This window comes from Crocuta crocuta, unplaced genomic scaffold, assembly GCF_008692635.1.
Source record: "Crocuta crocuta isolate KB4526 unplaced genomic scaffold, BGI_CrCroc_1.0 scaffold131, whole genome shotgun sequence".
Lineage (NCBI taxonomy): Eukaryota > Metazoa > Chordata > Mammalia > Carnivora > Hyaenidae > Crocuta > Crocuta crocuta.
Window position 1 is genome coordinate 8,972,809 of NW_027528977.1, and position 16,715 is coordinate 8,989,523.

At 37.3% G+C, this 16,715-nt stretch overlaps 1 protein-coding gene across 1 annotated transcript in view; it reads left to right on the top strand.

The window, feature by feature from the left end:
- Window positions 1-496: 496 nt before the first annotated feature.
- Window positions 497-16,715, top strand: part of DCP2 (decapping mRNA 2) — a 32,304-nt gene continuing 16,085 nt past the window's right edge. The window contains exons 1-5 of the mRNA XM_077757202.1: window positions 497-633; window positions 6,279-6,406; window positions 6,806-6,904; window positions 16,276-16,428; window positions 16,540-16,652. Coding sequence (XP_077613328.1) covers window positions 579-633; window positions 6,279-6,406; window positions 6,806-6,904; window positions 16,276-16,428; window positions 16,540-16,652 — 548 coding nt within the window. The 5' untranslated portion in view covers window positions 497-578. The remainder of the gene's footprint in view (window positions 634-6,278; window positions 6,407-6,805; window positions 6,905-16,275; window positions 16,429-16,539; window positions 16,653-16,715) is intronic.

Sequence of the window (16,715 nt, forward strand, 5' to 3'; positions counted from 1 at the left end):
GCATTGTCAGCATGGAGCCTCCTTAGAACTCTCTCTCTCCCTCTCTGTCTGTCCCTCCACTGCTCGCGTGTGTGCGTTGTCTTTCTCTCACCAAAAAGAATAAACTTTTTTTTAAAAAAAGAAAAACACATTATCAGTCATAGGAAGAAATCCTAGTGAAAGTTGTTTCCGTGCTTTCTTTACTTTTAGTTAGGATTATCTTTGTACTTGTTAACAGAGGGTAAACGGCCTCTTAAAAAATGCTATTATAAGTGAGATAACTGAAAAACTTCTTTTTCAGGCTTCTCTTTGTACAGCATTGGTGGTAGACTGGTGAGCATAGCTGCCTTCCAGACTCCCCTTCCCTATGATAATTGATTCCAAATTTTCCTTCCTTGATCAGCATTGCTCTTGGTCCCTTTTTTATGTTGGGTGTTAAAGCAAACAGTTAAATAGGTTAAATTCATTATGGTTTGTAAATGTTAATTTTAATGTGTTTTTTTTTTTTTTTTTTTTNTATTCCCAGCGAGGAAAGAGACAATGCTATCCGAGTGTGTTTTCAGATTGAACTTGCCCATTGGTTTTACTTGGATTTCTACATGCAGAACACACCAGGATTACCTCAGTGTGGGATAAGAGACTTTGCTAAAGCTGATATCCTTTTTATTACTATAATGACTGTCTTTCATTATTGCTAATAAAATATTTTAGTACAGATTTCCTTTTGCTTGTCTTTGAGATTTAAAGCTTACCAGATAATTATACTTGATTTCTAAAAATTGTCAATATAAAATAGTAGACAAAATTTAATACTATTTTTATTTTTATCTAGAGGACCCCTTGAAATAATGCAGTGATGATTAAAATTAAATTTGATTTTCTCTTTCAGAAATAACTAGCCTGTTTCTAGAACTGATCTCTTTTTTACTTTGTTCTTGCTGTTCATTTAACCAGATGGTCTTTAATCAAGTCATTACCTTTTGGGGATGGATATTGTTAAATAATTATTAAATACTTAATATGTTAAAGGCTGTGTTTTTAGTTTTGTGGCAAATACAAAGAAGTCCTTGCTTTCAAAGGTTTTTTTTCTATTTACAAATAAGTAGAAGCTTATCAGTTTATTAGTTATAAAAGGTACATATGAAAATTTAAGATTATAAAAGAAGCTATGTTAGAAGGCAAAAAATTGGTGAATTGCTAATGGTCCTAATATTAAATGTCTTTAAAATTCAGAGATTTCTTAGGCAAAGCTCTATTTGTAAGGAAATGTAGGATTTTGTAAAGAGACAGGAGTGGGGAGTATGTTCCAGATAAAAGGATTGATGTTCCAAAATTGGAGAGTTGGAAAGAATAAAGGATATAGTGAAGTAAATTAGTTTGTATTGAACAGACAATTCTTTTTTTTTTTTAATGTTTTTTTTTTTTTGAGAGAGAGAGAGATAGATAACTTGAACAGGGGAGGGTCAGAGAGAGAATCAAAAGCAGGCTCCAGGCTCTGAGCTGTCAGTACAGAGCCCGATGCGGGGCTCAAACCCATAAACTGTGAGATCATGACCTGAGCCAAAGTCGGATGCTTAACCAACTGAGCCACCCAGGTGCCCCTGAACAGACAATTCTTATGGGGATATAGTAGGGATAGGGATAGGAGGTATGTAGGGGGGATTTCTGGATTCTTAAATCCTGGGCCAAAGTGGTTTTTATTCTGTAGGTCATTGTTTTTAACTGTAAATCATGTATTCAAATGGAATTGTAACCACAAGTTCACCATACTGTGCTAGAGTTGGAGTAAGAATGAAAATAATCCTTGTCCTCAGCTCTCTTAATTTTCCTTGAGCTCCATGAAATAAAGATCAGCCCCAGGTCTCTGCAGAAAATGGATGAAACACTGTTTGTCCTACATCATTAACCATAAAAACTTTTAAAATTTTTTATCAAGGCTAAGGAATATTATGCAAGTCTTTTGAAGATGGTATTCAAGAAGACTTACTTGGCAGGATTGGTTAAACCGTAGGGTGGGCTGTCACATTACTTGAGATACGGAGCAATAAGGTCTTGAACCGTAGTAGGGAGACTACAAAGAAAAGACTGAAGAAACATTTCAGTGGCAGAAATGATCAGGCTGTTTGATTGAATGATGGAGAAGTAAATGAGGAATCAAAGGGGGATAGAAGTACTATTGAACACTATCTTTGTTAAAGGCTTGGTCATAGGTTCTGTGCAGAAATCACGAAGGACTTGGCTTTTTTTTTTTTTTTAATTTTTTAAGCATTTATTCAGTTTTGAGAGACAGAATGAGTGGGGAAGGCGCAGAGAGAGAGGGAGACACAGAATCTGAAACAGGCTCTGAGCCATCAGCACAGAGCCTGATGTGGGGCTCGAACCCACAAACTGAGATCATGACCTGAGCTGAAGTCAGATGCTTAACCAACTGAGCCACCCAGGCGCCCCTGAAGGACTTGGCTTTTAAGAAGCTGTAATCTAGTTACAGAAACATGGTCAAAACAGGCAAATCTGCTTCTATGATCTATTTTGCATAGACTTAGGGTTCTACCAGAACAACTTTACATGGTTTGGGGTTCTGGGCAAGATTTTTATGTGTGTATGCACACTAGTTTTAAATTTCCCTTTAATTTGTTATTTTAAAAACAAAACAAAAAAATTTTCTTTTAGTTTAATTCAGTTGTATGGAGAAAAAGCCTTTCTTGCTAATGTGATAGATTTTATTAAATAAGTGAGTGCTTACTCCGTGCCAGGCATTATGTAGTGCACAAAGTGGATAAGGTCCCTGTCTTCAAGATGAAAGAACATTATTAGTGCAGTATGGTAAGTTATGATAGGGTACTGCTGCAGGGCATCGAGTCTAAGTTCTGGAGCCAGGTTACTTGGGTTAGGGTCACATCTTTGCCATTCACTTGCCATTCAACCTTGAGCAAATTGTACAGCTTTTCTGTTCCTTTGTCTTCTTTATAAACTGTGTATATCCTTGCGGTTTTTCTTCAGTAAGTGCTAAGGAGGGTGAGTATAGAATGGTCATCCTGGATTTTCTCCTTGGTTGAAGTTTTGCTTGGGGAGCTATATTCAGAGAACAGTGGGGCAAAGGAATTTTGGAAATTGCTAAGAGATTGATTAAAGTGATGGGCCATGTTGTTGAGGGAAGAAAACAAAAGCCAGGAGGGTGCTAATGCAGAGAAAAGAATATAGTCTAAGATCATTGTAGAATGATACAATGTGAGTAATTGGAAGAATGCTGTAGAAAGTTACGGTCATGATGTTTTATTTCAGCTAAATTGTGGGAATAGTTCTAGTGATAGCAAGGTCCAAAGTGTTGCTATGGGAATTGGTCTGAGAAGTGGGAATGGATAGGACAAGGATACAAGGAACTGAGGCTGGAGCTTGAGATGAGTTGTCTGTGAGGAAATTTTATAATGGTAAGATTTTGGAGGGCGATAACTGTCTAAGTGACTGTTTATGCCTAGAGCAGATTTTTCATGTATTTACAAAAATGTTAGTATGAAAACAGTATGTAAAAAAAAAAATTTCACTGGATTATTAAAAAGAAAAGTATATACATTACAAGTGGACATGTGCTTCAAATTTTTACTTTATCTAATCAGTGTAACCTCTTTTAGAACTATAGTTGACCCATGAACAATGTGGGGGCCGTGACCTCTGTATAATATGAAGTCTGTATATAACTGACTCTCCAGAACTTAATTGCGAAGAGCTTACTGTTGACAAGAAGCCTTACCAATAAAATAGCCAATAAACACCTATTTTGAATGTGACATGTATTGTACACTGTATTCTCACAATAAAGTAAATGAGGAAAAAAATGTTATCAGAATCATAAAGAAGAGGAAATACATTTATGGTATTATACTGTACTTAGAAAAAAACTGCATGTAAATGGACCTGTACAGATCAAACCCCGTGTTCAGTAGTCAGCTGTAATGTGTAAAGGCTAGTAACTCAAATTCAAAACTGACTAATTTGGTTCGGGGTTCAATACAATCAGACAGTAGTCAGTTTTAGGTAAAAATTAGAAGTGATGCATTTCAGTGCATCTTACAGGGTTTTTTTTTTTTTTTAATGAAATACCTTATCTCATTAAATAAAAATGGTACTTAAATTTCCACTTCTGTGTTTGAATTGAATTAACTTTTATGTACTATTAAATAAGGTGGATGACTGAAAAGTTGTCAGTGGGGAAATGGATGTCATTTTGGATTGAGTACTGTTACTTGCTAATTGTGTGGACTCGAGCAAGTACTTAACAGGTTCTTTTCAGTGTTATAAGTATGTCTTGAACTATAGTTGGCCCAGTCAACTCATTTTGTGATGGTTTTGGGTAGAAAAAATGAGTAAATGAAAAATGTCAATAGTTTCCAAAATTAAAGTCAGTTGATTTGTAATTTCTCCTGTTAAACCTTTCTTTTTTTGGGGGGCGCCTGGGTGGCTTAGTCAGTTAAGCGTCCGACTTTCGCTTAGGTCATGACCTCGCGGTTTGTGGGTTCGAGCCCCGCGTTGGGCTCTGTGCTGGCTGCCGGCTCAGAGCCTGGAGCCTATTTCGGAGTCTGTGATTCCCTCTCTCTCTGACCCTCCCCTGCTCACGCTGTCTCTCTCTCTCTCTCTCCTAGAAATAAATAAAACATTAAAAAAAAATTATTAAAAAAAAAACAAACAAAAACCTTTTTTTTTTTTTTTTTTAAAGTTGTTTTAGGGCTAGATGCACCTTGAAGTTATTAGGAACATTGTAGGGAGAAGAAAGAGGAAGAACTAGATAAGTATCCTCCTCTCAGAACTATTTGGAGTCCTTTCTGCTCCTTGCATATTTTTGTTTTTCTATGGTAAAAATTTTATTGGAAGAAATAAACATTTATTTAAAGTTTATACTTAAGATTAAAAAAACTGTGATGATGTTAAAACATGTAAGGGGTTTTACTAAACCTATAAAGCAAGACTGTTATTAGAAAGTACCCTTCCAGAATGTTAGCAGGCCTGTATAGAATTGAAAGACTTCATGAAATGGTTAATTTTATATCCAAGCTTTGTCTTTTTTTCTCCCTTCCCCAATTGAAGGCATTATACTGAGATTATACTGAGTTTTTATTATATTGAGGTTAATCTAGTACCTGTCTTTAGATTAGTGTTACCCTAGATGGTTGACTTTTAGATCCTCTGTAATTTTTACTACAACTCTAAAACCAAAACAAGTTTTCAAATATAAAGCTATAGAACTTACAGAATTGTTTTCATAAAATGAATTTAATATGATTTTTTAAAAAATCAACTAATTGCCACAGTGTGAATTTAATGCTTCTTTGAGGGTATTTTGACGTGCCTGTGCTACCAGTTTTTCCACCACCTTTCTTTGCTACATCTGTTAATGAAACCTTCCTTTCTGTCTTATGCTGGCTATATTCCTTTCTATATTATGCATCATTTGTATGTTAGCTTTCCTCCGTTTTTAGTAGACCACAGCAGTAAGTAGTAGTAGTACTACTATGGTCTCTGAAATCATGTTGTACTGCTTGATATATGTTGTCATTCAAATGATTGGAAGTACGCTCATATTACCTGTTTTTAGGTTAATGTCAAAATAAAAACACAGAATATATGTTTTCATAGAGAACTTGAGGACCCTTAAGAAGACATCCTTGTTTTGAGAAACTATCAAAACAAATATTTTTTCCCACACTTTCCATGATTAATAGTGTTGTAGTGATGAGGCATTTGGTAGCATGGGGTATTGGAAGTCTGAGCATCTACTTTACAGGTTTAGGTTTTATCTGCTTAATAAAAAATATTTTACTCTGCTCAATACATGTACATGGTGAAGATATTCAACAGTAGCGAGTGGTGGTTTACTTCATCCCTAGTTCTTCCCAGAGGTAACCACTTTTACTTGTTTTGATGGTTTGTACCTCTCACCAGTGTATGTATACTGTACTTCTGCTTCTTGCAATCAGTTTTAGTATTTGTTGACTCCTGATGTGGTGAATTTGACTCAATAAGTGTTTGAGGTGTTCACATGGTCCTGAATTTGTGTTAGCCTAGAGCTCTCTAAGACTATGACTATGCAAATCTTACTTGATTTGTCTCCAGCTAAATGCAGAAGTTAGCAATGACTTGTTCAGGAGGAAACAAATGGGGGGAAAAACCAAGAAGGAGAAACAAAACTTAGGTGAAGATTTGAGTAATTTCATATAAAATTCAGAGTTGATTTAAATAGGTTCTTTCTATATATAAGTACTCAAGCTCTTTCAGAGAGAAAGTAGCTTCCTTAACACTATGTATACTCTTCAGTCATTGTCCATTTTTGCTGCCTCAAGGTGAAGATGTGGAAAAAATTTTGGATGAATGGAAGGAATATAAAATGGGAGTACCAACATATGGTGCAATTATTCTTGATGAGACACTTGAAAATGTGAGTGTAATAAAAGATTTTTAGTGCAATCACTTGTTTTCATCTTAAAATACATGTGCTATTTATATAATGTTCTGAACTGAGCTTTGAAAATAAACTTTTAGTGCTGAAAGACCAAATTTTGCATGTTTTGTCGGCGCTCTGTGTCCAAATATTTTATACTTGTTTGACTTTTTGCAGAGAATGACACTTTATTGTTGACGAAATAGTTTAAAATGGGCAGAATGCCTTTCTTCATACTAGTAGTAGTATAGTCAGACCTTTGGAAGATATTAAAACCAAGTGCTGTATAAGATTACTGGTGATAACAATTACTTGAAGTAAGGAGAAAAACACCTTTGACTTAGAGTGTGGGAAAGGAAGGCAAGTTTTATTTTTTACCTCTGCTCGTTTTTATAGGTACTACTGGTTCAGGGGTACCTTGCAAAATCAGGCTGGGGATTTCCAAAAGGAAAAGTAAATAAAGAAGAAGCTCCTCATGATTGTGCTGCTAGAGAGGTAAGTTATTGCAGTTTGAAATCCCATTCAGTGATTATGCTTTGAGTAAAGTGCTGTTTTAGTCATGGAAACTTACTGTTTGGACCATCTGATCCTCTTTCTAGAACTTGACTGCAAGAAGTGATGTGACTGTTGATTCTTTTGTCCTCATCTATCATTTATTCTTCTCTTACTTCTATTTTCTTTTGTTGTCCATTTTTAATTGTCATCTCTAACTCCTCTCTACCTTGTTTTAGAATTGGATTTGCAGTTGGTAAAACATTTTGGAAATTACAGCTCTGTTTTATGTTTGTTGTCTTGGCTTCCAGACAAGTGCACAATTTGGGCTTTTTAAAGAAATTTGCATTTGTTCCTCAAACCCACTCTACTTTCCCACTGCGTATAAGATGAAATTTAATTCTTTAAGGTACTGAAACTCCCTCCCTTACTCCTGACACAAAAGTCAAAAGAATTTATTTTGTGTCCCCTGAATTTGACTGATTTGTTTCAGCCTCTAAACTTTGCTTATATTATCTCCCTCACTGGAAGGTTCTCTTTTCTTCTTAACTATTCAAATCCTGTCTACACCCAGCTCAAATTATGACTTTCTTATTTGTAAAATGAGGTTTGGAGTGAATAATTTCTTTTTTATTTATTTTTTTAATGTTTATTCATTTTTTGAGAGAGACCAAGTGTAAGCATGGGAGCAGCAGAGAGAGATGGAGACACAGAATCCAAAGCAGGCTCCAGGTTTTGAGCTGTCAGCACAGAGCCCAAAGGAGGGCTTGAACTCAAGCCCAGTGAGATCATGACCTGAGCTTGTTGGACGCTTAACCTGACTGAGCCACCCAGGCGCCCATTTTTTTTTAAATTGAGGTATAGTTTATACACAGTGTTAGTTTCAGGTGTACACTGTAGTGATTCAAGATGTCTATACGTTATGCTATGCTTACCACAAGTGTAGCTATCATTTGTCACCACACAACACTGTTACAATCCCATTGGCTGTGTTCCCTATACTGTAGCTTTTATCCCTGCGTTGTATTCATTCCCTAACTGGAAGCCTGTACTTTTACCACCCTTCATCATTTTGCTCCTCCCCTAAACCCCCTCCCCTGTGGCAACCATCAGTTTGTTTTCTGTATTTGTGGGTCTTTTTCTGCATTTTGTTTTGTTTTGTTTTAGACTCCACATATAAGTGAAATAATATAGTAATGTCTCACTCTGCCTGACTTATTTCACCTAACGTCATACCCCGTAGATTCTATCCATGTTGTTGGAAATTCTACCCAAGATCTTACTCGTTTTTATGGCTGAGTAATATTCGTGTGTGTGTGTGTGTGTGTGTGTGTGTGTGTGTGTGTTTACACGTGTGTAGGTACACCACATCTTTATCCATTCATCTATTGATGGACACTGGGTTGCTTCCATGTCTTGGTTACTGTAAATAATACTGCAATAAACATAGGGGTGCCTATGCCCTGTATTAGGGTATATACAGAAACACTGATTCAAATTAGTGTTTCTGTATTCTTTGGGTAAATACCTAGTAGTGAAATTACTGGATCATATGGCACTTACATTTTTAATTTTTTGAGGAACCTCTATAGTCTTTTGCACAGTGGCTACACCAGTTTGCATTTCCTTTTTTTTTAAATGTTTATTTTTGAGAGAAAGAGACACACTGGATGTGAACAGGGGAGGGTCAGAGAGAGAGGGAGACACAGAATCTGAAGCAGGCTCCAGGCTCTGAGCTGTCAGCAAAGAGCCCGACGCAGGGCTCAAACCCACGAACTGTGAGTTCATGACCTGAGCTGAAGCTGAGATCATGACCCTGCTGCTTAGCTGACTGAGCCACCCAGGTGCCCCACCAGTTTGCATTTCCACCAGCAGCTCGTGAGGGTTTCTTTTTCTCCACATCCTCACCAGCACGTATTTCTTATCTTTTTGATTCTAACCATTCTGTAGAGTGAATAATTTCTACTAAAGTTCATTCATTTTTTCTTTTTTTTATTTTATTATTTTTTTAATTCTAGAGAGCATGTGCAAGCAGGGGAGGGACAGAGGGAGGGAGAGAATCTTAAGCAGGCTCCGTCCTCAGCGTGGAGCCCAATGTGGGGCTCGATGCCACAACCCTGGGATCATGACCTGAGCGAAAATCAGGAGTCAGACACTCAACTGACTGAGCAAACCAGGCATCCCTAAAGTTCTTTCTTAATGAAAATTCTTTTTATTTTTAAATTTAACCAGTGAGCTCTACCCTATAGTAGTCTCAACTTTAATAACAGTTGTCTAGACATTTGCTTGGCATTACTTATGTAGTACCTGCGATACATTGTGGACTGTATTTTTTATGAGTTCCTTATAATTTATCACATCTTATCCTTGAAATTGGAGAAGTTGAGCTATAAGGAAGCACAGTATAATAGGAAGAGAACTGCTCTAGGAGTTGAAAAATTTTTGGTCTAGTATAGTTCTAGTAAATGCTAGTCAATATCCTAGAGACTTCGGGGTAAGCCACTTAATTTTTGTAAGATATACATACTATTAACATTTATTTAAGGGGGTGCCTGGGTGACTCAGTTGATTAAGTGTCCGACTTTGGCTCAGGTCATGAACTCACGGTTCGTGGGTTCGAGCCCCACATGGGGCTCTGTGCTGACAGCTAGCTCAGAGCCTGCAGCCTGTTTTCAGATTCTGTACCTCCCTCTCTCTCTGACCCTCCCCTGCTCATGCTGTCTCTCTCTCCGAAATAAAAATAAAAAATTTAAAAAAACACTTATTTAAGGGCTTCATAACTAGAAGTAAATATCTTTAAAATCTAAGGTGATAGTGATTAACTTTGAGGTACTTTTGAGACGGCAGTACGGATTTTGTAGCATATTTCATTTGGGTAAGTTGCCTTATTTTGTTTTAATATTTTCCTGCAGCAGTGTTCACCTGGTTTAAATTTGGATGTAATTATTAGTGAGCGATAGTAATTAAAATTCTTACAAACCACTAATGGTTATTTAACGTAGAAAGACCATTAGTGGTTATTTACTTTGGAGTAGAATTTAAAATATGATTGAAAATGCTACATACTAAATTCAGTATGGGATGCTTCTCTAAATAAGTATTTGCAACAGTTTATAGAGCAGTAATACAAGTAAATGAAGGTTTATATACAGCCCTTAAAATTGAAAGCTGTTTAGGTAGCAGGTGAGAAATTGACACATTCTCTCAGACCTTTCCCTTTCTGTGGATAGTAGGAGATGAAATGGAGCAGTTATAAAGTCTTTCCTTTTATGTCCTCAAATTTTGTGGTCCTCATGCTTGTAAGGAAGACAAAATAGAAATCATAGCATCCTACTTAGAGGAATTGATCTGTAATTCTGTACATAGAGTTAGGCTGGTCCTATAGCAGTATGATAATTGTCTGGGTCCAGAAAAGAGACTACATTGACTGGAAAACTGCCTAAATTTGGACTAAATTTGGTGAGATCAGCTATCTCTGTAATTGGGTCTTTTTGAGGGAACTTGGAAGACATCAAATATTTAAATTTGCAAAGCTAAAGTAGTACCCAGACCCAAGGGATCACTTACATCCATCATTAGAACCTTCTTTCTGACAAATTTTATATAGTATATTGTAAAGAGTCTGAGTGATGCAGAAATATAGGATATGGAGGTGGGCAGAGGCAGTTAACCTGTAAACTGAGGCACTCAGTTTTCACTTCAGTTTATCTTATTAGTTTGTTTTCTACTCTGGAATGCTAAAATAAAAGATTGTCCTATTCACGTGGTACTAATTTTAGTAATGACTGTAGATCACCATAATTTGTAAGAAAGTAAAAATTTATTAGGGCATGGGGAATGAGAGGATGGAGTGTAGATGATAGGATCCTGAAGAGAATTTTGTGGGGAGGGATACAGTCATTACAGGGGATGATCAGCTCCATTTATAGGAGAGGAACTGAAACAGAGCAGTTTTGTAACATGCCCAAGGCCTCCCAGTGAGCAGCAGAACAGGGATGCAGAACCTTGGTTGGGCTCTGGAGTACATGTTTCTGTCTACTAAAATATAGGCAAGTCAAGGAATACTTGTAAATGGCTATCTTAGAAACCATAGACTGTTAATTTCAAGGAAAGATTCTTTCCTTTTCAGATCTAAGTAACATCCTCTTTTAGCTGATAAAGAAAAAACTTATCTTTAATTTTTCTAAATTTTTGGATTAGAATTTGATTTTTATTTCTGATTTTTAAATAGTTGCTTTTGTTATAAAGAGAAAAATCTGAGAGTCAAGGTTGAGCATTGTTGTATTAGTCCAGTCAGGCTGTCACAACAAAATACCACAGATAGAGTAGCTTAAGTTTTAGAGGCTGAGAAGGTCAAGATCAAAATGCCTACTGATTAGGTTCCTGGTGAGGGCTCTCATGCTGGCTGCTTTCTTGCTGTATGCTCATGTGGTCTTTCCTGGGTTCCTGTGTGATGCAGAGAGCTTGCCCTTTGTCTTCCTCTTCTTATAAGGACATCAGCACTATTAGATTAGGCCCCCCAGCCTTATGACCTCATTTTACCTTTATCGCCTCCTCACAGACCCTATTTCCAAATACAGTCGCATTGAGGGTTAGGAATTTTGGTGGGACAAAGTTCAGTGCAAAGCTGCCATTTTTGAGTGATTAAAGTGTTTAGCTAGCACTCCTAGACTTGTAGTGTATGTTTCTGCCACTTGGTGGTGCTACAGTATAACAAGCAGTACTGTGTGCTGATGGTGGAGGGAGTACGGTTAAGTGTTAAGTCTTAGTTTAAAACCAGATTGTTATTTTTTATAGGAGTTCATGATAATATCACAGTTTTCCTTTTAATTTTCACTTGTATTAACCTATCAGGAAGGGTTCTATCTGAAATTTTTTTAGTTAGTTTGATGCCTTAAATGTTTTTTTTCTTTTAACATTTTTTTTCTTTTAAGTTATGCATTTCTATCATGGATGTTTTCACTTGTTTTAAGTTGCTAAATAACATTTTAATTTGGTTTATTATAGTTACGTTAATGTTATTATTTCATTATATGTGGATGTCCAGAGGTGTTTTGTTAAAGCAGAATCTCATCCTTCCTATAAGGGCTGTGTATGTGATCTGAGCTGAAAGAAACACTGACAAGCAGGCTTTTCAGTGACAAGATAATGAATAATGAATAGAAAGCTTAGCACCATCTTTTTTCCCCCCTTTTAATTAATTAATTAATGTAATCTCTACAGCCAGGATGGGGGCTTGAACTCATGACCCTGAGATCCCTTAGATCAAGAGTCGCAGGCTCCTCTGAGCCAGCCACGTGCCCCAAGCTTAGTGCCATCTTGTTTAGAAGTTTCCAGTCTTTGACCTTTCTGTTCACCTTTTTTAATTGGGTTCCGATTACATGTTTTTTTTTTTTAATTTTTAATTATTATTTTTTTTTTTTGAGAGAGGGACAGTGCGAGTGGGGGCAAGGCAGAGAGGGAGACACAGAATCTGAAGCAGGCTCCAGGCTCTGAGCTGTCAGCACAGAGCCTGTTGCCAGGCTCGAATCCAAGAACCTCGTGATCATGACCTGAGCCGAAGTCGGATGCTTAACCCAACTGAGCCACCCTGGTGCCCCAGGTTCTGATTACTTTTATTCAGTGAAATAGATTTAGGACAAAGATGGGAAAATGTTTTCTAGATATTATTGAAAGGATGTGTTAGGATAACCTCAGCATTTTTTCATTGTTAGTTGTGGTGAAATACCAGTTGTTAAATAAGCAAATGATACTTGTGGTTTCAGAATTTCATTTTGTTGCTTACTATTTAGCAGAACAGTAGATTTTATTGTAATGAAGCTGACATTAATATGCATTTTTATAATTTAATCTTGATAGAATTTGTACAGAGGAACAATTGGTTGGTTGATTTATTCTACTTCTTCCTATAGGTTTATAATAGGATATTAGATAATTGGGAGAGGATTTCATTGTGCTGGTGCTCTTTGGACAGCACATTTTTTAATCTTTCTTAGGGATTTTTATCTGATATCATTTGAGAAGTTAATGCTGTTCTGTGTGCTAAGAAAATTAACTGTGTATTATAATACAGGAATGGATTTGATCCACAGAAGGTGTGGTATCAAAATTTTTGTCTTTGATGGCTGTACATGTAAGTAAGTGAGCTATTAAAAACTTTTCCTAGTAAATATGAGAATGGATACCTAACTTTATTTTTTATTTTGAGAGAGAATGTGTGTGTGAGTAGGGAGGGGCAGAGAGAGGGAGAGAGAGAATCCCAATCCCAACTGGGGCTCTGTCTCCTGAATCATGAGGTCATGATCTGAGCCGAAATCAGGAGTTGGATGTTTATTTGACTGAGCTACCCAGGCACCCCTGGATACCTAACTTTAGAAGCAACTCAGTCTTTATCACTTCTAGAATTGGGAATTTATATCTGTTCCTTTGTATCTGTTTTAAGTTTGGTTGTACTGGGTTTGAACCTGTGTTTAGCTCTGATAGCTCTTTTCATTTTACCTCATATTGTACCATTCCCTCCCATATGATTCTTCATCTGTAGTCTTTCCCAGCTTTCTAAACAGAATGCCATTTTCCTATCTGGCAAACTCCTATTCATCTTTCAAGTCCCAGCTCAAGTATCCAGCGGACTAGAGTGCTGACCATGACACCTTCTTGAAATGACCACCCCCTTTCTTGACTCACACTTTACCTTAACCCACGGCTGAGTTATGTATTCACACAGTATCCACCTACCTCTTGGTATGAATGTCGTATTACAATTATTTTCTTTTTTAGGCTGAGCTCCTTAAAGAGCAGTGCTTGCTTTACTAATTTCTGAAGTCTGTGAAGGATGGTCCCTGTCACTTAATTAATAAGCACACAGTACCTATTTGCACTAAATGCATTAATATTGAGGTAATTACAAGTAGTATAGAGCAAAGTAAAGAACAGTAACACAAAGAATGTATTCACCTATTAATATTTTGCCATATTTGGTTTATTACATTTGATACGTGTGTGTATGGTTTTTATTATTGCTGAATAATTTAGGAGTAAATTGCAGATGTAATGCTCCTTAATCCCTAAATACTATTGTATATAATTTTTTTTTTTTTAAGATAAGTGTACCCTTTTTTTGGGAGGCAGTGAGAGAGCATGTGTGCATGTGTGCACAAACCAGTGAGGGGTAGAGAGAGGGAGAGACAGACTCCCAACTGACAGCCTGATGCAGGGCTTGATCTCACAAACCATGAGATCATGACCTGAGCTGAGATCGAGATGCTTTAACCAACTGAGCCATGGAAGTGCCCCCCCCTTTTTTTAATACTATATATATATATAGGTACCCAGTCTGACATTTCCACAAGTAGGAAATACAAATAATGTTTCTCCTTTTTCTGTATACCACAGAACATTTTTCAATTGAGTATATTCACCTGGCTTTTAAAATCAGGAACAAAAGGTTTAGCATACTTAGGAATTTACAGAAGTGGTGATAGAAATGAGGGGTCATGAAGGAGCCTAAATTGGGAGTCATGGACTATTCACACCTAAGAGAGGGAGAGATGTGCCTTGTTTGAGGGATGTAGAAAGATGTACATTGAACTGACAAGAGAAAGCAGAAAGAGATGAAAGAAATTAGTAGGAATAGCTCCTCTAGGCCTGTATCTTGCAAGAGATTTAGCCCTGGCCATGTGTTTTAATATCTCCTGCCCCGCTGGTTGGTTAGGAGATGCTGAAACCAGAGGGAAGGGACTTTATCCAGTGTAAAAGATCCTCAGTCGGCTCTAAGCACTGAGAATCCAAAGCCTTTTTGATGGGCAGGTAAAGTGGGGAAGGACTTCGTCAGAGTAACACAGCTATTATTTGAAGAACTTTAAGGCCAGAAGAGATGAGTAGTTTCTTTATTTTACACAGAAGCCCAGTATGTTAATTAGAGTAAGCATGGTTTCTCTGGTTGAAGGAAGAGGTGAAGGTTGGGTGTAACATCAATTTCGGAGATTTATATTCTCCCAGTTTCTTCTCCTCTAGCCCCTGAGGCACTGCTGAAGGAAAGCAGTTTTAGAACCATGCATCTTTTCACTGGTTTTCAGTTCTTCTGCATTTGCCCCCCATTTACACACAAATGACACTGTAGCTCTACTTTTGGAATCTGTCCATTTAAATGTTAGTATTAATCACAATTCAATTTTCATATTTGAAAAAGATTTATTTGTATAAGACAGTTTTTAGTCTATAACTTGGTGTATGTGTAGAGTCATACATGCTGTGAATAAAATCCATATGTGGTCCCAGCTTGAGAGTTCTGCACCCAATTACAGTTTGTGTGTGTTGTGGGGGGGGGGGTGGGGGAGGAGGAGGAGGAGGTGGGGGGTGGCTGTTGTTCTTCACACCAACAAGCAGTTGACAGACACTGGCTGCATGTCCTATAATTCAACTCAATTGTGAGTTTGTCTACCAGGATAGAATAAAATTCTACAGGTTAAGGGCTCAGTCCTGCAAGACTGCCCTTCACTCCAGATGACAGTCATAAGTCCAGGTTGTCCTCTGTATTTCTGACCTAGATTGGAGGTTCCAATGACCCCCTCCTTGGGTTCAGTTAATTTGCTAGAGTGGCTCTTAGAACTGAGAAAAACCGGTTTATTTAAAAGGATGTGTAACTCCAGAAAGCTAGGTGGAAGAGATATAGAGGGCAAAGTATGGAAAAAGGGTACGAACCTTCTAGGCTCTCTCTTACAGCACCACTCTTCCCAAATCTCTGTGTTCATTAAACCAGAAGTCATCTTCCATTCCCCTGAATGTACCCCTCCTCCCTGCCTTTTGGGTTTGTGTAGAGGCATCTTTGTGTAGGCATGCTTGATTAAATCACTGGCTGTTGGCTTTTGAGCTCAATCTCCAGCCTTCCTCCCCTTCTTGGAGATGGAAGGTGGGGTAGGGGTTGAGGGTGGGATGGAAAGTTCCAATCCTCTGAACTTGGTTGGTTCTCCTGGCAGTCAGCCCCCATCTTTAGATAGGGGCCAAAAGTTACCTCATCAACACAACAGAAGACACCCTTGTGGCTTTCATGCTTAGGAAATTCCAAGGGTTTTAGGAGCTTTGCACCAGAAAGGGGATGAAAACCAAATAATATATTTTTCTTATTGTAAACCACAGTATCCTATATCTTTCTTCATTGAATAGGTGAAGAACTTAGGCTCAGGTATATTAAAGGGATTTATCCATAGTTGAACAGTTCAGTAGAGGCAGAACTAGAACCCTAGAACATTCTGACTTCTGGCCTAGTGTTTTCATTCCTTTACTTGCCTGCCTGTTTCTGAGTTTTTGTCTTTGAAATAAATTTTAACCACCTGGAGGTCTAATAGCAATTGAAAATCATCCACATTTATTTCCAGGTCTTTGAAGAAACTGGTTTTGATATCAAAGAGTATATTTGTAAGGATGATTACATTGAACTTCGAATCAATGACCAGCTTGCTCGTTTGTACATCATTCCGGGCATTCCAAAAGACACAAAATTTAACCCAAAAACCAGAAGAGAAATTCGGGTATGTAACTGAAAGAATTTTCAAGTTGCTGGACAGTATTCCAATTGAATGAAGTAAGAAATGCTTTTAGAAACTCCTTGATGATAATTAAGTGAATTCTTTTCTTCTCAGAACGTTGAGTGGTTCTCCATTGAGAAATTGCCCTGTCATAGAAATGATATGACCCCCAAATCCAAACTTGGTTTGGCACCTAACAAATTCTTTATGGCCATTCCCTTTATCAGGTATGTACTTGTTTATTGAAATACAAAGGTAATCATCATAACTTTGATAGTTTCTTTATGTAG